General features: G+C 39.8%; 3 protein-coding genes across 3 annotated transcripts in view; all 3 read right to left on the reverse strand.

Annotated features, from left to right (window-relative positions):
* Positions 1-8,652: 8,652 nt before the first annotated feature.
* Positions 8,653-10,093, reverse strand: LOC125308210. Its single transcript, XM_048264549.1, has 2 exons — positions 10,005-10,093; positions 8,653-9,689 (listed from the first exon to the last, which is right to left on the reverse strand). The coding sequence occupies exon 2, from the start codon at positions 9,677-9,679 to the stop codon at positions 8,774-8,776; it is 906 nt and encodes a 301-aa protein (XP_048120506.1). The 5' UTR covers positions 9,680-9,689; positions 10,005-10,093; the 3' UTR covers positions 8,653-8,773.
* Positions 10,094-12,597: 2,504 nt separating this feature from the next.
* LOC125308541 (somatostatin-2-like) lies at positions 12,598-13,805 on the reverse strand. Its single transcript, XM_048265103.1, has 2 exons — positions 13,428-13,805; positions 12,598-12,955 (listed from the first exon to the last, which is right to left on the reverse strand). Exons 1-2 carry the CDS (start codon positions 13,581-13,583, stop codon positions 12,758-12,760), a joined length of 354 nt encoding a protein of 117 aa, XP_048121060.1. The 5' UTR covers positions 13,584-13,805; the 3' UTR covers positions 12,598-12,757.
* An 8,537-nt stretch (positions 13,806-22,342) lies between these two features.
* The window catches only part of col4a3 (collagen, type IV, alpha 3), a 53,407-nt gene continuing 52,294 nt past the window's right edge, over positions 22,343-23,455 (reverse strand). Inside the window, exon 52 of the mRNA XM_048263848.1 lies at positions 22,343-23,005. Coding sequence (XP_048119805.1) covers positions 22,930-23,005 — 76 coding nt within the window. The 3' untranslated portion in view covers positions 22,343-22,929. The remainder of the gene's footprint in view (positions 23,006-23,455) is intronic.

The raw sequence follows: 23,455 nt of genomic DNA on the forward strand, positions 1-23,455 counted from the left end.
TAACAGCTCATGTCAGGCCCCACCCCTCCCATTTTGGCTCAGAGCCAGGATTCTGTGAGCGCATCAAGTTAATCGAAGTTGCCTACACGAAATTGCGGCGGGTGCCGGTAGTGACAATTGTGCAAAATTAACACCAATGTAGAAGCTTCAAAAATACAATTTTGCAAGTAGGCTAGCAGCATATGTCAGCAACATGTTGAAGTTTGTTGAGTTTGAACGAGGATGTAAGCAGAGCAGAGGGACAGTGAGCAGGTGGTGGAGAGTGCGAGCAGGTAGGCTATGTGTGACATGCCATGCTGACGATAATGATTATGATGACTTATTCATTGATAATGTAATGATATGGTAGCCTAATGATAACATAGTAAGGACGTGCTGTGATTATAATAACAAATAGTGCAACTTAAATTTTCTAAATTAATGATTTGCAAACCCGGACAGCAAAAGAGTGTCAAATCAACGTTAGGCCTATTGGTCAGATTGATCAGTGTCCGTCAGACGCCCAAAATTCAACATTGATGGCTTGAGTGGTGGTTGGTCGCTCAAAGTAGAGAAGGTTTCTATCTGAGAAGGGTCATCATGGTGAAGATGGGCTAAAAGACTGTAGGCCTACACTGACGGAAATGTTGGCTACAAAACGTCAAGTCATGCACAAGTCAACTAAGCTATACTGTATATAGGCTATACGATAGGCTACTGGAAGACACTTTAAATAATTAGTTCATAGCTATACTGTTCCGAAATGTACCAGCAATGTAGGTAGTATAGCCTACAGGAATAATATATTTCTAGCAACAGCCCTGTTTATTTCGTGTTGTTTCAGTTGTCCTGCAGTGATAACTGGTATAAATTACATTAATGTCTACGACAATCTGGGTAATTTAACTCTTTATACATTTTTGGTGCTGCTGTCAATTGAGCATTGTATAGTTTAAATGTAGCCTATTGAATAATTTGAAATGATTCTCTGATTCAAGCAGAAACTCTTCTTTAATAATTGCTTGTATAGCCTAGGCCTACTTGAATATGGAGATCATGTGCTCCATGCCTACCTCTGATCAGTCAGAGTGATAACCAATGAGGCCTACATCACCTTCAGTACTTCATGACAGTTGAAAATATATGCATATTTAAGGGTAATGCAAAGATTTTGTTTTTAGGTGTGCCAGACCGATTTGAGGGCCGTTTGGGCCAAATATGCCAGGGCCGATTTTTGGTCCCAGTCCGCCCCTGGTAGGAGTGTTTGGGTTTGGGGGGATTTGTGCAATATTATATTCTTTCTTAGGCCCAAAAATTTGAGCGTCAATGAATGAAACATATCTTTACATAAGAGACAGATGTGTTTATCATGCTTTTATACATCGGCTGGGTGTTTTTGGGCAGGTTATAGGTGTTTCCCTTGGTGTGCTGTAGTTTCATTTCAGGTTCCAGGACCATTTTCTTAGAAAGACCATGATAGGATGCTGATTATCAAATTCTTTTGATTCACTTGAACATTGACAACAGTTTTTTTTATCTTTATTGTCTACCACTGAGCCATATAAACCTTTATATGGCTACTGGTGTATTTATACAACATGATCTGTCAGACTTGAAAAGGAAAATGTAAAATAACCTATAAGGTTTCATCATACAGCTATATTTGCTGGTGTTTTATACAACATGATGTTATGTGTTGCAGAGGAATGTTGAAAATTTAAATACCTCAACATTACAATGCTTGAATAAAACACTGATCATGTGGAGAAGTGTCATGTGGCGCCTGCAGCCAAAAGGCTAATAGTGGAAGTACTTAGGGCAGGCTGCCAAACGTATCCAAAAGGGAAAAAAAATTAACTGATCATGCTCAGGAGTGTCTAGAAGTGTCTTCATGTGTCATTTCAGTTTTGTTTCAAAATAAACCAGTTATTTTTCTTACGCTAATTTGGGGAGGATGGTTGGCTTCCTTTGTGCAGTGTAGGGAACATTATGTGTGTTTATGTGTTGAGGGTGTGGTTTCAGTAAGACTTTTTGAACAGACCTCATCAAGATGACAAGTGACTTAATGCTATGGGTTAGCTTGGTTTTGAAGTGTCAGGAACACTTTTGTGTTCTATTATGCTAGTGGTGTTTTGACATATTTGCTTGTCTGACAGTTCTTCACATTCCCAAACTACTGTAGTATTTACTCCTCCTTATCTGTGATCATCTGAGGCCATATTTTGCATGGAGAGGGAATATTTTTATTATTATAGTTGTATTAATCTCCTTTGCTTGTTTTTCCACTACCCCTTGATGTGGAAAAAAAAAATCTTTACTGAAAAAGTCAGACTGCTGTAGTTACCCACTACACTATTTAATATAACCACAACTTGAGATGCATTTAATTGACAATATGTCAAACATGCAGGAGCAAACAGATTCAACCTTTGTGTCTTACGAAGCCTTTTTCATGAAGTAATGCATAACTTGTTGACAGCAACTTTTCAAATTGATTCGCCTTATTCAAGCAGTGGCCATTGTAAACCAGAACGAGGCTACACAGTACACAAATCATAGGATTGTTGTGTTCCATGGATTCGCCAGTAGGTGACAAAAACACATTAATGATATAGTCAGTGTACCCATACCCCTTAGCCTCCTTTTGGTTTACACAATGGCCGCCGCATGAATAAGGCTAATACCTATCTATGGCTAATACCAATAGACTATACATGCATGAAAGGCTCTCTGTGCGCTGGTTTGTTCCCGGTGGAGCCAGGTGTGTTTGAACTGTCTACACGGACTCGGTTGGGTGCTGCACTACGGAATCAGCATGTTACAATGTAGAAGGATTTATGCAAATTAAACTTTTTATTAATGGGCAAACAAGGTATTCAGTGTTGGAGTGAAGATGTAAGGAGCAGAATATAACAGAAGATGCCATTACAGCACAGTTAACACTTCACCGGAAATACATGAGTGTACTGTATAGGAAAAGCCTTTCGTGCACCTAGTCTATTAATATTATTTTCTGACATAGGCTACTGTATGCCTTGAGCACAAATTACATTCACTGAATATGTGTATGTAAAGAAGTTTATTAAAAGTAATGACTTGCTTATTGTATATTGGAAGAATTGAAATTCATACAGAATTGTGTATAACAGTGAACTCTTAGCGGTAGCCTGAAAATCCTGCTCCATACGTGGGGACACCTGAACCCAGGTTTGGGTGAATGGCATCAATATAGCTGATGTGACTGGGTTCCCACACGCAGTCCTCCTCCAGTTCACTCTTCACCATGCCACAGCCTGGAGGGCACCAGTACCCCTTGTCATGCCAGGTCTACTGCAGGGGGTGTCCTTGGCGATCTATTCTTTTAACCCTGCCTACATTCACCCTTACTCTGAGGACGACTCTCTGTGACTCAGGCAGATCCAGAGGATACCGGCTGGCCTTCTGCAGATCCCTGCTGAGGTAGACTCCAGGTCCCAGCATACCCCCACTGGACTTCTTGAAGCCTGACTCCAAAATGCTGGCAGCTGCTTCTCTTGATGTGCCATGGTACATGGTGTAAACTTTATTATCACGTGGTGCAACAAGACTCTCGAGACGTGGCGGACCTGATGGAGGAAAGTCATATTCTGCCCACATCTTGAAGCCCTAAGGGAAAAAAACCTGAATTTATTCAGACAAATAAAGACAGATTTACAGAATTACAAAATTTGAGTCAAAATGAAATATGTTCATATAAACAAAACATTTAACAAGTTGTTAAAAAGGCCTTGACATGGAATATGCCTTGTAGGCCTCCTATCTTTGTGATCCTTGTGAGCCATGCAAAATGTGTCTTTCAACACAGGCATGTATTAATAAAAGAATGAATAATACATTGATTTATTACTTAATTTTTATCATTTAATTAATGTGCAACTTCGACCTACCTAGAGATTTCATAATTTATGTGTATGGCTATGAGGATAAGAATGTTATATGATTTAATGTTAAGTTCCCTAGATTGCTCCTCGATTGAACACATGTACACCATGAAAAACAGTTTCATCTACCTACATCACCTTGTGTGTGACTATCTTTCTCTAGTTCCTCTTAGTATTTTAGCCAACTGCCCAGGATATACCCATGAAAATATATTCCCTTTCTCATTGTAAACTGATGATTGAATTCATGCATTTTGAATACCGGTATAGCATAATGAACTGAACATAACTGAAAGTGAAATCGTGTAAACATATTTTGACAAGACCCCTTTCTATTTGTTCAATTGAAATTGATTATATTTTTTTTCACTTTTAAAGGTGCTTCTGCTGTCCACATTAGTTCACATAGGTGTAAAATTTATTGAGAATATAAATAAAGACATATTCACCTCTGAAGTGGTCTAAAGATCTTTGCTTTGATTGAGTAAAAATAGATCCAAATGTGTTCTTGTCAGACAGCTTTTAACTACATGAAAACTTGCAGAGGCCTTTTATTGGTTGTATAGACAGATGCAGTAGAAGTGTCTATGGTGCATGGCAATGGTGCAAATAAACCGGTTATTTTCCTTAAAAGCAAAATGGGGATGATGGTTGGCTTCCTGTGTAGGCAGTGTAGGAAACATTTGTGTGCTCATGTGTTGAGGGTGTGGTGTACAGTAAGTAAGTAAGAGAACCTTAGTAGTGTAGGAGAGGACCTTAGTTGTAATTCTATTGTATTCATTTGAACAGATTTATAGATAAAATAGGATAAAAAATCAGCTTCACTATTTGCATTAATTTGAATATATTGAATTAATAAGCTTATGTTACTCTCAGTTAGTCCTAAATTGAACAGGCCTCATGAAGATGACTTAATGGTATGGGTTAGCTTGGTTTCAAAGTGCCAGGGACACTGTTGGTGTGCTATTACACTGGTGGTGTGCCTCATCCTAATACTACAGTTGTTTTAACATATTGCTTGTCTGACAGTTCTTCATACTCCCAAACTAGTGTTTAGTTCTTCTTATATCTGTTATCATCTGAGAATATTATCGAATATTTTCCATGGAGCGGGCTCCTGATTTGATGACAGTTTTTATACTTTTTTACCAATGACCTTTTCTTGTTTTTACATTACCCCTTGATGTAGAAAAAATGGACATTATCTTTGGAAGAACTGTCAGAATTCCTCTAAGATTAGGTGCTGTTTTCTAAATCAAAACTCTTAACTCTGGAACATATTGCTTGTTCTCATGCTCCACCCTTGACTTTAAAACATTCCCTGAGAATTTGAGTAACATTAATCAATGATGGTGATTTTAACAGTCCTATTCTTCTTCAGAGGTGTCTTCCAGGTCACTCTTGACACCAAAGCAGTTACACAGTTTTTCACCTCTCTATACATCTCTATACTCTATACTCTATACATACATACATGCTAATACATACAGTGCAACCTGTCTTCTACCAACATTAAGGTGAATGAATGCTTACCTTTTATGTGTCGAAGTCTACTTTGTGGATGAATGAAATAGATCTGTACCAAAGAGACAGACGTGGTTATCCTAGTTCAAACCTATGGTGTGCTTTAGTTTCATTTCAGGTTCCCAGATTGTTTCCAAGTCCATAATAAAATACGGACAATGTTCCTTGAACATGCACAACAGTTTGCTATCTTTATGGTCGTTGTATTAGACAATTTAGCTGGTTATCATACAGCAAATGGTGATTTCATACAACATGGACTCTGTGCAGGGGCGTGAAATCATACAGTGACTGTATAATAGGTGAATCTAAAATAACTCCATTTGAAGGAAATGTTACCTACTTAAAAGAAAACAATTTGTCAGTACAAAAAAGACTACATTTTAATTTTAAAGATGCCCCTAAAGTGTAGCACTGTTGATGCCTGGCTACTCTATCTGTTGGCTGCATCAACTCGAGTTAGGTTGCGCCGTTTTTTTTTTGTTTGTTTGTTTTTTTTGACAGTACTCAACAGAGTTCAATAATCTGTGTAAAGAATTGCTACAATTCTCCTTTAAGTACAAGTGTTTATAACAGTAAAAGAACCGCACATCTATTTGAACCGCACATCTGTTTCCAGTGTTTTTCATTTATTTTTAATGACCATTTGACAATGACATTGACCATTTTTAAGACCATTTCCATAACAGATACAACTGTCTTAAATCAGTATAATATGAAAACTATATACATATATAAAAAATATGGTAAGCTTTACTTGACGGGTGAGTTCATAACACATTCAGGTTACAGGTTTGTGTCCGTAACTGAATTGTTCTTCACCATAGTCTACATACATCAGTCAAATCATTTGGATTGTGGGAATTGGGCAGGCAGGTCTGCATGTGTCCAATACAGTGCAAGTGTCCTTCCACTGTACTGCTAAGACATTATGCCCAGAGCCACTCTGGATCTGCCATAACCAATCGCTAACAACAATCGCACAACCTCAACGTCATCGTTGTTAAGCCACCCCCCCCCCTGTTCGCTGATTGGACAGGTAAAATTTGCCCTGAGAAATCCTGCGAGTATACCGAAATCCCAGACGATGTACTGAAGGAAAATGACTATTGAGCGGAAGTACGTAGGAGGACGGCGCCAGGCTAGCAGTCTATGGCCATTAGCTCAGAATTTCATCACATATGATAAGATCTTGGTTCTATAAAGTTAGAAATGTGAATGTGAACATTTTTTCAGCATTCCAGTCTGGAGAAAATCGGCCTTATTTCAGATGTGCGCCTGTTATTTATTCTGCTGCTGTTGTTCATCTCCCTTGTTGTGTGTTTCGTCTGGGAGCCTTTAAGTTTCTCAGTCTGTAACTAAGTGTGTTTCCTGATTTTTGACTTCTGCCTGTCTTTTGGGATTGTGTCCTCTCTGCCTCTGGTTTTTGGATTGTCAATTTGTCTCATTTCTGTGTATGATCCCCTGCTTGTCCCCTGGATTTTGTCTTTGTCTGCTGTCTGGATTTGTTGCCATACATTTATGTCACCTGAGCACCATTTTCTGCACAAAAACGATGCTTTGGTGTCACGCTACATTCACTTAGTGTCACTTACAATGTCAGCTGCTTTGGTAATGATCCTGATGGCTTGGATGAAAGACCTTGAGTCTTTACCGTTAATGTTTACGATGATGGATGTCAAAGCGGGTTAATGAAGGAAATTTGATCCTGAGATCATAAAAGGATATATGATAGAGGGCTGCATCACCACCCCATATAGAATGTAAGAGAATGGTTAGACACTTTATCCAGATGATTCAGGATGAAAATGCATTAAATGTTTATTATAACATGCTTTTCAGAACATATTTACATATATGTTATGGAATATTAAACTTCCCCTTGTGCATTTTTCAGTGATAGAAGCATGTTGCAGATTCACATCCCTATAACTCCATGTTGAGCTTCTGTGGCATAGAAGTGACGATATGCTAATGAAATACATTCAAGAATCTGGAAATCTTTTAATTCCTAACAGATGAGGAAGTGGAAAATAAGTCAACTGTTCCAAGAGGCCTATAAGATATGCTTATTAATTACCGTGGCTTGTAAATAGCTCTCACCCTGCCCCCTGGTGTAGAAGAAATGGTATTATGTTTGTAAGAACAGTCAGAATTTCTTCACACTAACTTTCCTGGTCACTGGTTTAATGTTGGTTTAATGACCCTCCAAAATATTTCAGTAGCCAGCATGAGTGATGCTGAAATTGTTGGGCCCTAAGAAAAATTATAATATTGCACAAATCCCCCCAAACCCAAACACTCACTCACTCTGTAAGCACAGCTACAGATCCACAGTGTGAGGGTTTGTCACATTTTTGATAAATAGTGAAATTCATAAAAATACAGCTTGCAATCACAGCTGATAGGGCCTATTTGCAATCTCAGCTTGCAATCACAGCTGCCAAGGCCTATTTTCTGTGAATTGTGTGTAGGAAATATTTGTGCACTAGTCACCATAAAGAATGACACCTCAGTCCACTCCTTTAAATCTATATGTGAAGTTATTTAGTCATCACTCTGATAACATGTGCACTGTAGTATGCCTTGAACTATAGTAACTAGTTTAGAAAGTAGACCAAACCATTCAGTCACTCATTTAACAACATTCAAATAAAACCACTGCATAATTTTGTCAGCCAGTCAGTGAGTGTAAAGGCTAATTAGTTTTGATTTTGATAATACCTGAAAAGGACCAAAAGATTAGGTGCTGCTTTCAGTGTGTGTGTGTGTGTGTGTGTGTGTGTGTGTGTGTGTGTGTGTGTGTGTGTGTGTGTGAACTTTAATTTAGTGGAAAAGGAGACACTTTGGTGGATTGTAATGTGTAAAGGTCACATAATTCAGAATACACAGTAATTGATCATAATTCAGCTTTGTTAGTTTATTTCCTCACTGCAGTTGGTATAAACTGACTTCTGCTCTGACCTGCAATATGTGCTATTACTCTTTCATTTGCTCAAAAAGTATTGTTGACATAATGATGGTCCTTACTGACTCACTGTCTTACACCATAAAGCCTTATGAATAACCATCAGTCCAGGCACAGGACTGTAGAAGTTAAAATGTATTGGATGCGTATATTACAGTATATAGGATGTAGAGAAATAAAATAAAAGGATCACATTCTAATAGCTTTATGTATATTAAATGGAGCAATTCGGTAACAAACAAAACAAACTTTACCAGGTAATGCAGGATGAGAATTTATTACATGTATAACTTATGTGAAACACATTTACAGCAGTGTTATGGAATGTCAAACTTCTCAATGTTTTTCTTCAGTGATGGAATCATGTTGCAGCTTCACATCCTCAGAGATTATCCAGCTGTGGCCGAATAATACGACGGACTTTGATTCTCTTGGGATCCCACACACAGTCCTCTTCCAGGCCACTGCGGACCATACCACATTCTGGAGGACACCAGGCTGTGTCATATCCCTTTTTATGCCAGTTCTTCTGCATGGGATGTTTTTGGCGGTCGATCCTTTTCACCTTGCCAACATTTACGGTCACCTTCAGGACAGCCCTTTCATTCACAGGCAGATCCAGAGGATATCCGCTGGCCTTCCTCAGATCCCGGCTAAGGTAGACCCCACGCCCCAGCATGCCATCACTGGATGGCTTGAAGCCTTTTTCCTTAATGATGTCTGCAGCTTCTCTTGATGTGCCGTGGTACATGGTATAGTATTGGCCGTCACTTGGTGCCTTGAGGCTCTCCAGTTTAGGCTCTGCTGATGTGTCGAAATCATCTTCTGCCCACAATCTATTAGGCCGGGATGTTGGAGAAAATACTCCAAGCACTTTGACTCGATTGGCATCCCACACGCAGTCCTCCTCCAGACCACTGCGCACCATGCCACAGTGTGGAGGGCACCACGCCGTGTCATACCCATTGGCATGCCAGGTCTTCTGCAGGGGATGGCCTTGGCAGTTGATTGCTATCACTTTCCCAACATCAACCTTCACCCTCAATACAACTCTTTCATTCTCATGCAGATCCAAAGGATACCGGCTGGCCTTCTGCAGATCCCGGGTAAGGTAGACCCCTGGCCCCAGCATGCCATCACTGGAAGGCCTGAAGCCTGTCTTCAGAATGCTGGTTGCACTCTTTCTTGATGTGCCGTGGTACATGATGTAGACACCTTCATTAGCTGGTGTAGTATTGCACTCCAGCCTTGGCAGGGGGCCCTTAGGAAAATCATCTTCTACCCACATCCTAGAGATCCTAGGAATTAATCAGACAAAATACTGTATAAAGGCATGGGTTCATGCAACTGCATTGCGCAAATTACATAACTTTTATTTGTTCAATTTCTATTGATTATTCTATTAGTAGCTGTCTCTTCACATTTGTTCAACTCTCACATGGATGTTCAACTGGCTCATGATCATTAGAAATCTCCTTTCAACCCTCATTGTTTTCATTTTTGTGACGACTCACTGGCACACCATTAATACTCTATACATACATACATACATACATGCTAATGAACACAGTGCAACCTGTCCTCTACCAACGTTTAGGTGAATGAATGCTTACCTCTTATGCTGTGTTAAAGTCTACTTTGTGGATGAATGAAACAGATCTTTACAAAAGGACAGATGTGATTATTGTACAGTTCAAACGTGCTTATATACAAAATCGGCTGGGTGTACCGGGGCAGGATAAAGGCATGTCCTATGTGATTTCATTTCAGGTTCCAGGATCGTTTCCTTAGAAAGAGTATCATAAATGCTCCCTTGAACATTTACAACAGTTTGTTATCTTTATAGCCATTTTATTAGACTCATGCACAATTTAGTTGGCTATCATACAGCGAATGGTGTTTTTATACAACATGGACTTTGTGCAGGCGACTGTAAAATAAGTGAATGTAAAATAACTTCATTTAAAGGAAATGTTACCTACTTAAAGGAAAGCATTATTTCACATAGATCTCTGTTTATCAAGGTCACCAAGTGTGGGTACAAAAAAGTTTTTTAGCTAATAGCTGCCTTGCGGCACTAGCTGTTGGCTGCAGCAATTCAAGCTTTTCTTTCTGACAGTACTCAACAGAGTTCAGAGATCTGTGTGAAAAATTGCCAGAGTTCTTTTTTAATGTAGTGGAGAGGAATTATAAAGTAGCATAAAAAAAAAAAATACTTCAACATTACAGTGCTTGAATAAATGTACCATGTCAGGGTCAGAGATTATGATTCTGAACATATACTGTAGACAAACATTTCTTGTCAGTATAGTCTACCATAATATTCACACCCCAGTTGAGATGGCAAGCATTTTAACAAGCATTTTCATAAATATACTTCATCAACCCAACTGTAATATTCAGATCCTATGTGTGTCAGGATTCTGCTGTGCTGGTTGACAGGATCCTACCTGAGCTGCCTGTGTGCCACCCTGGTGGCCATTTTTTGCATTATTCTGTGTTTCCATGTGCACTGTGTTTACCTGTCTGTCATGTACCTTGAGCTCCTCCCCCGCACCTCTCCTTAAATGGTCTTCACTTCCTGTCTTGTTAGTTTCCCCAAAGATTATACATAGGCGGATTGTACATAGGCGGGAACCTGGATCGCACAAGGGTCAAAATCCCCCTTTATGCAGACCAGAGGCAGCAACTGTTCCATTCAAGTCATAGCTCATTCAAGCCATAGCTCAGAATTTCACCACATATGCTAAGATCTTGGTTCTATAGAGTTGGGAATGTGAATTTTGTTCATGGTTTCATGATCCTCAAACCCTTCTGACCATTTCGGGTACATTTGTAGCATTTTTTAGCATTCCAGTCTGGAGAAAATCGGCCTTATATCAGGTGTGTGCCTGTTATTTATTCTTCTGCTGTTGATCGTCTCTGTTGTTGTGTGTTTTGTCTGGAAGCCTTTAAGTTTCTCAGTCTGTAACTAAGTGTGTTTCCTGATTTTTGACTTCTGCCTGTCTTTTGGGATTGTGTCCTCTGCCGGTTTTTGGATTGTCTGCTTATCAATTTGTCTCATTTCTGTGTATGGTCCCCTGCTTGTCCCCTGGATTTTGTCTTTGTCTGCTGTCTGGATTTGTTGCCATACATTTATGTCACCTGAGCACCATTTTCTGCACGAAAACGAGGCTTTGGTGTCACGCTTCATTCACTTAGTGTCACTTACAATGTCAGCTGCTTTGGTAATGATCCTGATGGCTTGGACGAAAGACCTTGAGTCTTTACCATTAAAGGAACCATATGTAAGATTGTGGCCAAAACTGGTACTGCAATCACTTTCAAATTACTGTACAGTGGTGTATCCCCTCCCCCTCCCCCTTGACTCGAGGTTGCCAACCTGGATGCCAAAACACTACTGACTTTGTGATTAGTAGATAGGTAGAGGGTGGCACATCAGGCCAAAACACAACATGACATGACAAAACACAACAACAACATCCGTTGAGGGCTGCAACTTCACTTTTTAAATGGCAATATCCTGGCCGGACTACTGTTGTCAGTGATATAAGTATTTGAAATGAGCATGAATTCTTAATGTGTAGTGGCATATCAGGGCCATTTTATGATTAATTGAAATACATTTCTTACATATGGTTCCTTTAATGTTTACGATGATGGATGTCAAAGTGGGTTAATGAAGGAAATTGGATCCTGAGATCATAAAAGGATATATGATAGAGGGCTGCATCACCACCCCCATATAGAAGGTAAGAGAATGGTTAGATATTTTATCCAGATAATTCAGGATGGAAATGTATTAAATGTGTATTGTGTATAACATGCTTTTCAGAACATATTTACACATGTTATGGAATATCAAACTTCTCCTTGTGCATTTTTCTGTGATGGTAGCATGTTGCAGCTTCACATATACAACTCCACGTTGAGCTTCTGTGACATAGAGGTGAAGATATGCTAATGAAATACATTTCTGATTTGTGAGTTACGGTCTTACCTAACCAAAACCATGTTGAGCTTAAAACAACGGTAGCCAGCACCTCATCTTGGTGTGCGTTACATCTCATATAATTCTTAGTATGGTCGTACTCCTACTCTTCAAGTACCTTTTTTGTAGGGTGTGTTACTTCCAGGCACTAGGTGTAGGCCTGTGTGATCAGCAATTGAAAAATGAGCACAAAATAAAGGAGAAGCCAAAGAAAATTAATCGAAGCTTTACTTTTATTTCATAATTTACACAAGTTACATATCCACTAAGGAGATTAAAGCCGCCCAACCAGCATGCCATTCAATCAGATCAATCAAGGTTGGGTGGACCTCAGTGGAAGTTCAGTGATTGGGTAGTGTGACAGTGAATGGATGCTCAACAGGAAGTACGCCCTTTCCAGTAGAAGTTTTTGCAGCTAGATTTGCGTTCCTTAGGCGGTAGGTTATTTTCCACAGAACGTTCCATGTGGAGGTCATCTTTGGCCCCCACCGTAGAGACCTCCCTGTCCTGAGTCTCTGCCTCCGGTAGAGACAGCTGGGATAGCAGGTCCTCCATCGCACGCTTATTCCATTCCTATCTCAGAGAGTGGGGAGAGATTAACAAAGAATGGAATGGTTGAACATCATCACACATTAGCATGTTCGCATTGACAGTGAAAGACCTTGCTTATACTGTTTGTCATATTGTATGAGCATTGTCTTCATTCTTAGCATTCACAAATGCTATGCCTATGGGGGCATAACAGATAGCCAAATTGTCCATTAAGCATCTGGAATATTCTGGTTTCAGAAAAGAATCCTGAAAAATCCCCTGATTTACCAAATCTGTTAGCGTGTCTAGGTTGAGTGTAGCCCATCTAAGCTAACTTAGCAGTTCTGAACAGTTTTTGTCAAGCAGACTTGCTGTGTTGTGCTGTGTCTTACCTGCATGATGCACCTTGCAACTCTGAACAGTGTATCCCATCCTTCCTTATCTGTTTTTGTTTGTTTACTGCTGTTCTGTATGCCACCTGTCTAGTGTCGCTTCTGTTTGTGTTGTTTCTTACCTGTGTTGCCATGCCAGCAGCGCGAGCTCTCTGAAGTAGCCTGTTGTGACGGAGGTCCAGGTCCAGGTCGGGCTGTGAGGCGGCACTGTGTCTGCACAGAACCAGAGACAGACCCAGCAGGGCCAGGGAGCAGTGGATCCCACAGAACCTCATCATGAGCTGGGCTGAGCTGGTGGAGCTGTGCTGGTTTGTCTTGGTCCTGGTCTTTGACGGCGAGGCACTGTCTGTGGTTCTGGTGGTTGCTTCTTATCATCCCCCTTTTTAAAGCCGGTTGGAGTGAGTGACAGTTGGCCAGGTTGCCTGGCAATGATGGAATGGTCAGTCGTAAAATGTAACTCAGTGGAAGAAATTTCCATCCAAGGAATCTTCCAATTTGAACAGAATCTTCCAGCAAAAGCTTAATATCCATTAGTAAATTAAAATGACATGCACTAATGAATGACATGGTGCCTCCACAGAGAGCAGCAGTAAAACACTTAGTCTCTGCACTTAAGACTAATCTAACTCAAACACAACACAGAAATGCAGCCGGGATGCACCAAACATAATGGACCCTTATGTAGCCCCTCAACCCTGACTAGGGTCTGTATGTTTCTGTAGTTATGTGTGTGTGTGTGTGTATATATATATATGTTTATGTGTATGCTTGTTCAGATGCATGCATGTGTGTTTATATGTGTATGAGAGATGGTGTCTGTAATGTTGGCTGGCTCATTCTTGTCACATATTTTGGAACATTTAGAACATAGTCTGCATGGCCTAAGAATGTTAATGTTCTCATAGTGTCCTAATTAATATGAATTATACGATAGTGAATTGAAATTGAATTGAAATTGTGATACCAAATTGAAAATGAAATTGTGATACCAAAACCAACAAATTATAGTTGTCACCTACAATTGTATTTTATGAAATATACACTCCAAAAGGCAGAGACCAGACCTTTTTTTTTTTTTACTAGGAATGACAGGAAGCAGATGTTTTATTATGTTCAAAATTCAGTAGTGTACACAGAAACACAGATTTGGGTAAGAGGCAAATAGAAGAAATTAATAAAACAAACATTTATGGTAGATACAAATTAATAAAAGGTTTTGTTAAGTAAAACTAAGCACCATTATGAAATCGAGAATTGCTGAAAAACTCTATGTATGAGGCATTCTGTCTAAACATTCCAGTTAATATCCAAAAGGCTCAGTTGAGCTGACTCGGATGTCATACGCCACAATTAGTGCATAAATGATCAAAAAGTGATGGCTCCAAATATCTTCCAACGTCACACATCGTCCTTGATGATATTTTGGCCTACTATACCCAAATTGGTTTCAGCACCACACCATCTTGCACCTCTTTTAGCTGTTGAATGGATTTCTAAAGACACAGCTTTGTCATATTCACCTCTCATGCAACCTACCATATCATACAGTATATTGCATTGTTTGTTTGATAAAAAATTACAGCAGATAAAAATCTATAACTACAAAACAGTGAGAACAATCGAACATACAGTACCATGGAAAAGAGTTAGAGGAAGTGTCAGAGGAACACTATCAGAAACACATACTGCTCTGTCTTCTCCATATATTGCAGGTCATTTCAAATCAAATCATTTTTTCTCTCCATGCTGAAACTGTTTTCAGTCAGTAGCCAGGCACAGGCTATAATAGGCCACAAAGCCTATTTGGCTTGTACTGCCGAATCGGCTTTGTGGCCGTAGTTATGCAGATTATCTTTATTGGAATATTAGACAGTTTTGTTCCTGTTCCAGAAGGTGTTGGTGTGCTCAGAACATAAAATCTATTAAAAATATGACTTGACTTTTCCTGCCCAAGATGCAATAAGAAGCATTCTGGGCAGCCTGAAACTTTAGATGTTGAACATAACCTACAAGGTTTTATTCAGTTTCTAGACATTTATTCAACGTGGTTGATTTTGGTTTGATTTAAGATTTTTTATAAATATAGGCATTTCATATATACATACATAAAAAAGTAGAGACAATCTATTTTTTTCCATAGCACCAGACTTTAATAAGTCTCCTAGACAGTATGTAAGAGATGAATATGTGGGGTTATGAGTGTATCTGTGCTTGAAATGTTTCTTTCTTTCTTTTTACTATTTAGTTAGTTATGTTTTCCTATTCTTGTGTACTGTATGTATTTCTTGGCAAAATTGGGCCTCATGCAAAAAGCGGTATCTAAAAAGATTTTCTCTTATTTTTATTTGTCAACTTCTCTCCATTCCTTACTCCTGCAACTCTGGTAAAGCACAAGTCTTACATACTCTCCCCTTGGTTTTTCAATGATTGTTGAAACTCAAATTCATTCTCGTATACTCTAAAAGGTCACAAACTTATGTGCACTACCTCACTAAGACAAGTATCATGCACAAACAGAAAAAGTGTTCTTTGGATACATCAAATGTATGTCTGTATCCACAGTATAGCCTACTGCTCAAATATACCTCTACCATTACTAGTGGGGCTGTTAAGCTCAACGATCTTGCTTTTTATGAAAGAAGCATGAAACTTTCAGGGTTTGTTCTTGATGACCTAAGCTTTCATTTTAGATCTGGAGGCATTCTCAGTTTGACCTCTGAGGTCAGATAGAGGTCATTGATTTTTATATTTTGTGACACTACAGGTGTTTAAATAATGACAAATTAAACCTTCTCATTATGAAAAAAAAAAAATGTATTGAAAACTTTTTAATTTTAATGCAAATACATTTTCTCATTAAAATGTGCTAATTTGCATACATTTTAAAAAACAAAATCAGATTGTTTGATAAAGCCAGGCTCAAAATATGTTTTTCATTTTGTTGTCATATGAGATGGGAAAAGAATTACTGAGGGGTTTATGGACATCTACTTCTATTATCCTGTAATTCACCTGTACCACTGTGATATGAAATTTCTAGGCCCGAAATTAGAAATGGGTGCATCTTAGGATCTAAATGTGATAGAAATGTAAACTAAATATGTTTTTCCATGTTTCTGGACATGAGGAACTCATCTATAGCATTGATAGCACTCTAAGAGGTCATGACAAAACATCTACTTCTGTTATCCTGCAAAAGATCCAATGATTGGGCAAATCCAAGTACAAAATGTATCATTTCACCAAAAAATTCCATGTAAATATGGACATGACAAAAATGTAGCCCTACTTGAACTTGAGCTCATATCAGAAACTCACAACTTGAACTCCGATCACACATCCCCAATGTGACATTGAACAGGTAACATATCAGCATTCTAAAATAGTACAGTGAAAGTTGTTGTAGAGGCCTTAGCTTTTGGGGGTAAGAAAAAGGCCTAATTAGCTTTAGTCACTGCAGTCACCAGCACATGTGCAGAGTGCTGTGCACATTAATGCTGCCTTTTTGCATTTACAGTGCCCGGTATAAGCCTTTTTACAACCGCAGTGCACAAGCTCATAGCATGCCTGAGATGCCTCAGGGAGTGTTGTCCAACGTGGCTGCCAGCCTGCATCTGTATCAATCCATCCCCAGTCTGAAGGACTTGGTAACTGTGGGCTAGGAACCAAGGCAAGGTATGTTAGCCTGGTGCATTGCTTTTTTGATGTGTTGCCTCAAATCAGCTTGTGTAGGGGGGATGTCTTCCAGGGATCTTGACCTCTGGATAAAAAGTTGTTTCCTTGCCTCATTGACCTCTAAGCATGCACTTGTTCCGTCATAGATCAGCACCACAAAACGTTCTAGTTGAGACCAGGAAAGATCACTCAACACTTGTGGCATATGCAACATTTCATGGAAAGCCTCTGTAACTTCTGGATATACACGCCATGTATCCCAGGCAGTCTTTTTACCACGGCCACAGAATGCAGATGTTGTATCACAGCCAGTGAAAGCATGAAATGCTAGCAGTGCAGAAGCAGTGGAAGGACCCAGTGCAGTAACCACATTGTGAATGCCTATATAACAGAAATGGCTTCCAGTTCCAAAGGCAATCCACATTTCTTCCAGTTTGACATTCTGAAAGACAGCAACTGCCAAGATGACCACATCAGAGTCTACAGTTCGCACTATCACCTTTTTGGTTCCCTTGTTGGCAGCATATGCCATATGAAGAAAGAAAGAGCAGCACACAACCTTTTAGGTTCCCAAGTGCCGGAACTTCTGAAACCACACCCAGGCCACACCCATTGCCCCACCCTGTACCCCAGAACTGTGGGAAAATAAGATCCCGTTTGCACGAAGGGAAAATATTTCAACGTGGTTTGGCCTCTCATTTACACGAAAACCACAAAAACAACTTGGAAAACTCCAGTTTCGAAGTTGCATGTAAATAGGGAAACCGGCATTTTTGCATTGTGACATGTTGGTCTCTCGTTTGTTTCGAATCTCTGATTTTATAATTTGACAGAATTATTTTCACAAATGAAGGAAGGGGAAATCGTTTTTTCCCCCCCGAATACCCTGCTATACAGTGTATATATGCAGGATAACAGAAGTAGATGTTTTGCCTGATGTTGACCTCTTAGAGTGCTATCAATGCTATAGATGAGTTCCTCATGCCCAGAAACATGGAAAAACATATTTAGTTTACATTTCTATCACATTTAGATCCTAAGATACACCCATTTCTAATTTCGGGCCTAGAAATTTCATATCACAGAGGTACAGGTGAATTAGAGGATAATAGAAGTAGATGTCCATAAACCCCTCGGTAATTATTTTCCCATCTCATATGACAACAAAATGAAAAACATATTTTGAGCCTGGCTTTATCAGACAATCTGATTTTGTTTTTTAAAATGTATGCAAATTAGCGCATTTTTAATGAGAAGGCCTAATTTGCATATTTAAACATTAAAATATATAAAACTTTCAATACATTTTTTTCTTAGCTTGACATGATTAATCAACTGATAAAAGTTTCATGGTGATATCTATTATTTAATTTTTTTACCCCATTCACCTGTAGTGTCACAACATATTACAGAGGTCGGTGACATATTACAGAGGTCAGTGACCTCTTAGAGCTTAGGGCATCAAGAACAAACCCTGAAAGTTTCATGCTTCTTTCATGAAAAGCAAGATCGTCCGTATTTTAAGAGCTTAACAGCCCCACTATACGCGGCAGTCATATTATGCACTGCTATGCGGTAGGCCTATGTCTACATTTTTACGAAGTGTATGTGTGTGTGTGTACGCGTGTGTGTTTGTATGTGTTTATGTGTATACGTGTGTGTCTGTGTGCATACATGTGAGTGTGTGTGTGTGTGCTATGTGTGTGACTTGAGTACAGTGCTTGAGTAAGACAAGTTTGCAATGACAAGTCTGCAAATTGTACTTTGAGTTCGGTGACCCCCAAAACCACAGCTGTATCTGAATTGCATAAGTGCACTTCTACCTTTAAGCATCGGTCATACCCTGCATGTGTGTGCCAGTGTATGTGACTGTCTGTACAAACTTGTACTGCCACTGTGACTGAGTGTGATCTTGTGCATGAGTGTGTGTATATGTGCGTGTCTGTGTACGTCACATCCACAAGAAGTTATCATTGGGGTCCAAACAGATGTTGAAATGTGTCAGTTGCAGCACCGCTTATGGACAGAATTCTGCAAAATGTGGTGTGCCTTAGTGTATGCAAAGATTGTGGCAGTTATTCAGCATGTTCATTTTTGTAAACTTCAACTTTACACCACAAGATGTTGGCACATGCATATCCTGAAATATGTATGTCAATTGCAGCACCACCTATGGATACTATAGGGCAGTTTTGTTATTTTGTTATGTTTGTGATCTTGGTGGGAATTCCGTAGTAGTCCATTAGGCGCCATAGTGATGTTCTGTCTATGCTGCTTTCTCAAAGTCAATGAAGTTGATGTATAGTCACGCGTTCCATTCGATAGACTGTTCAATGATGATGTGTAGTGCTGCTATGTATTCTGTGCATGAGCGGACATTCCTGAATCTTGCTTGCTGATCCCGGAGCCTCTTATCTACGGCTTCATGTAGACGACTGAGAATGACTCGGTTGAGGAGCTTACTGTGAATGGAAAGTAGGGTGATCCCATGGTAGTTGTTACTTTAAGTGCTTCATGGGGAATGTTGTTGGTTGATAGCAGCCTTGATTTCTGCTTTAGTTGGTCTACCACACCTGATTTGTAATGGTATCGTGGCCTTAGGAATATGTCTTTGATCTGCTAGTGCAGGTCTTTTCATACCTCTTTAAAATGTTCTACCCATCTGTCTAGTTGGGTTTCCTGAGTTGAAATCAATTAGCCGTTCTTGTCTAAAATTGGTATATTGGTATGTTCCAGACAACTTCCTACTGTAGTGATGTTATATAGTTCTATAGAACAGAGAGTTCATGTTCCTTTGAATCACTGCAAGCTTTGGTTCCTTGGGTAGCCTGTCCACCTGTGATCTCTTGTCCCTCCTGATGTTTTTTCATACTTCTTTGTGGCATCTGTTGTACTCCTTTTGTGCTTCTGCCTTTTCAGCTCGTGTTCTTGAGATGTTTACCTTTTCTTTGAGCTCTCTCTCTTCTGTTGGGTTGATTTTAGGGTTTCTGGTGTTATCCACTCTTTGTGCTTTTGGGTCCACCTCCATTAGGCCTCCTCACAGGTTGAGCTTCAAGCTGATTTTAGATGTCCCCACTCTTCGTTTATAGCATTAAAGCTATACTTGGAAAGTCCAATAGGCACAAACACACCAGCAGACATTGGATTTAAAGCAAAGCTACCCTGCATGCTACTGCATGGCAAATATGAACACACAGCAGGACACAGCCTTAGGGATTTAGGGGGCGTTACTAATGGTAACTGAGGTTCCATCGAGGTTCATCATATGGTGTACCAGGTTAAGAGCACCTTTGGGTGCACCCAGAGTCAACATTGCTTATTTTTTTCTCTTATGAGAAAATTTAAGAGAAATTCAAGAGAATGTTGCTGCATGAGACCAATTGTTACAAAAAAAAAACTTTTTGAATTTGAATTTACAAAAAACAAGACCAATATTCACATAGAAGCCACTGTCAGCTTAAAGGTTGTATCAGCGATAGCTGGGATACGTCACTTCTGTTAGCTAGCTCGCTACTCCCTCCCCCTCCCTCTCATGCAATTAAAACTCTCCTAAACTAGCATCTCGTTGGGTACAAAGACGTTTTTTTTTTACGACGTGCTTATGGGGCAGACAGCTAGATAGATAGATAGATACTTTCTAGCTGTCTGCGCCATAAGCACGCCGTAAAAAAAAAAAAAAATGTCTTTGTAGGCAGCCTAGGTTCCAAGATCTGTACACAAAAACAATTGCTACCAACAAGTGTTGGCAACCACCCAAAGGCAAAACTAGATGTACCGCAGAGCGGTACAAAATATGACCGCCGCCCAGTCCAGCACATGTTTTCCACAAAAACTAGATGTACCGCAGAGCGGTACAAAATATGACCGCCGCCCAGTCCAGCACATTTCTTCCACAAAAATAAATCACGCTGAAAGGCCTATATGATTCTAACTGGCTCACTAAATTGCATTATCCACACTCAATTCTCACTGGTATCTGCTAGACAACAAGTACCAAAACATGATTAGTTCATAGATTTCACATGTAAAATTCATTTTATACAACCCCACTCCCATCTTGCCTGTTCATAATTCTGAGAAATTCTTGAATTGTGTGCATGTGTGCGCACGCTTATGTTTATGTTTATGTGTGTGTGTGTGTGTGTGTGTGTGTGTGTGTGTGTGTGTGCGTGCTTGTGTGTTTGCCTGCGTATGTGTGTTTGTGCATGTGCATGCATGCGTACATATGTCTACTGTGTGAGTATGTGTCATACGTATGATTACTGTGAATGTATGTGTGTGCGTGTGTATCTGTTTATGCACATGTGTGCACATGGAATGGGTTAACATGACCCCTGGAGGCAAACATATGGAAAAAATTGGTCATCCTAGGCCCTACGGTTCTCAAGATATTCACAGAAAACTGTGTCTGCCCTACCCTCCTTTCGGGGGGTCCAGTACAGCGGGGGCTACAGATCAAAACGAAAAATGATGGTTCCATGCTATCCATGTGGGGTTACATGCCCACCAAGTTTCGTGGTACCCGGTCTTTCAGTGTCCCGAATCCTTGTTGGTGTACGGTCACTAAATGTACACATAAATTATTTTATTGTAAGGCCCCCCATGAACGAAAGTTCACAAAACTTGGCATGCATTCGGAGGGTGTCATAATGATCCTGCACTTTCAATTTCGTGCAGTTTTGACCATGTCAGCCAGAGATATTGTGATGAAAACACCTAATTTTTTGCTTTTTTGCTTTTTTTGCTATACATGAAATAAGTGGTAATGGGATGGGTTGACATGCCCCCTTAAGACCAACATACAAAAAAAGGTGGACCTCCTAAGCCCCACGGTTCTCGAGATATTCACAGAAAACTGTCTCCGCCACCTACAGGCCAGTTGGTGTATAGTAACATAAATTAATTTATTGTGTGGCCCCCCATGAACGGAATTCCACGAACCTTGGCGTGCACTCAGAGGGTGTCATAATGATCCTACACTTCCAATTTTGTGTAGTTTTGACTATGTTAGGTCACAGATACCTGTGATTACAACACCTCTTTTTACTTTTTGTGTTTTAACTAGGTGGCACTATACATGAAATGAGTGGTTATGGAATGGGTTGACATGGCCCCTTGAGATCAACATACAAAAAAAAAACGGTTCTCGAGATATTCACAGAAAACTGTGTCTGCCCTACCCTCCTTTCGGGGTGCAGTCCAGCTGGGGCTACAGATCAAAATGAAAACGATGGTTCCATGCTATCCATATGGGGTTACATGCCCACCAAGTTTAAATCTACCCGGTCTTACAGTGTCCCGGGAATCCTTGACGGAAATTTGGACAAGCGAAAAAGAAAAAAAAAAAAAAAAAAAAATCTGACTAAACCTATATGACCGCCGCTTATAATAAAGTGTTTCATAATAAAGTGTTTCAACCAATACCCGATGAGATGCTAGTTTCAGCTAGTGGATCGTTATCGAAGATTAGATGAATGTGATCATTTATGTTTGGGCCTTTTTTGGGCCTGAAATCGCTGATACAACCTTTAAGAGCCAAAGCAAGAGAAGCAATCAAAATGTATGAAAAGTGTGGTTCCATGATGCTGTATTCTATTTGTTTTGTATACTTTCAGAAGCGCTAAAAAAAGTACCAATGACATCTACAACTTAACTAGCTGCATACTGTACTGTTAATGCTCTAATAGTTTGACTGAAGGAGTACAAAAAAAGCAGAGAAGGCAAAAGATCAAGACCAAAGGCCGAGAAAAAAAAAGAAAGACCGAGAAGAAAGAAACCAGTGTTTGAACTCAGAGAGCTGATCATCAGCTAGTTCGTCACATTTAGCACCACTGGGTCACGCGAGTCCATCTTCATGTTGCATGACGGAAGGCACTGATGATGGGGTGCCAGGATCATGTGTGTGTAAGTCTGTTACAGAGGGCAGTGCCTCTGCCCTCTGGCCCTGGTCTAGTTCTTCATGCAGACTCGACAGCGGCCAATGAGGTTGCCAGGGGTGTCCTTCACTGTCTGTGGAGATGGTTTACTGCAGAGAACCACAGACACAGAAAATGATTCGAAAAGCAAAGGCTATTTTTACCCCGGTACAAATATCAATGTATGCTATTTGTACTAGTGTATAATTAGAAGTGTATGCTATCCGTACCCTGGTGTAAAGCAATGTGTGCTATTTACTGATATACTGCAGTATACTGCAGTACTGATGAGCAAAGACTATTTTCACCCTGATACAAATAATGTATGCTATTTGCACCAGTGTATAATTAGACCCTGGTGTAAATAGTAATGTGAGCTATTTACACCTTGGTTTGAGAATTGCTTTCCTCTTTGTTTCTTCTACAAATTGCACACCTCTGCAGAGACATTGGTACACATGTGCACTTATATTTAGGGACGCAAATGCCAATAGCTACTTTTCTCAACCGCTCTGGCCAAAATGCTTCTCACGGGAATCGGACCGCGGACTCCCAAGTGC

This window comes from Alosa alosa, chromosome 15, assembly GCF_017589495.1.
Source record: "Alosa alosa isolate M-15738 ecotype Scorff River chromosome 15, AALO_Geno_1.1, whole genome shotgun sequence".
NCBI classification, from domain to species: domain Eukaryota; kingdom Metazoa; phylum Chordata; class Actinopteri; order Clupeiformes; family Clupeidae; genus Alosa; species Alosa alosa.

Excerpts from the sequence above, each read along its gene's own strand:
- LOC125308210 (XM_048264549.1), bottom strand. The coding sequence starts at position 9,679 with ATGTGGGTAGAAGATGATTTTCCTAAGGGCCCCCTGCCAAGGCTGGAG.
- LOC125308541 (XM_048265103.1), bottom strand. The coding sequence starts at position 13,583 with ATGATGAGGTTCTGTGGGATCCACTGCTCCCTGGCCCTGCTGGGTCTG. Across the intron at positions 12,956-13,427 it reads CTGCTGGCATGGCAACACAG|GAATGGAATAAGCGTGCGAT; the intron begins GTAAGAAACAAC and ends TCTCTGAGATAG.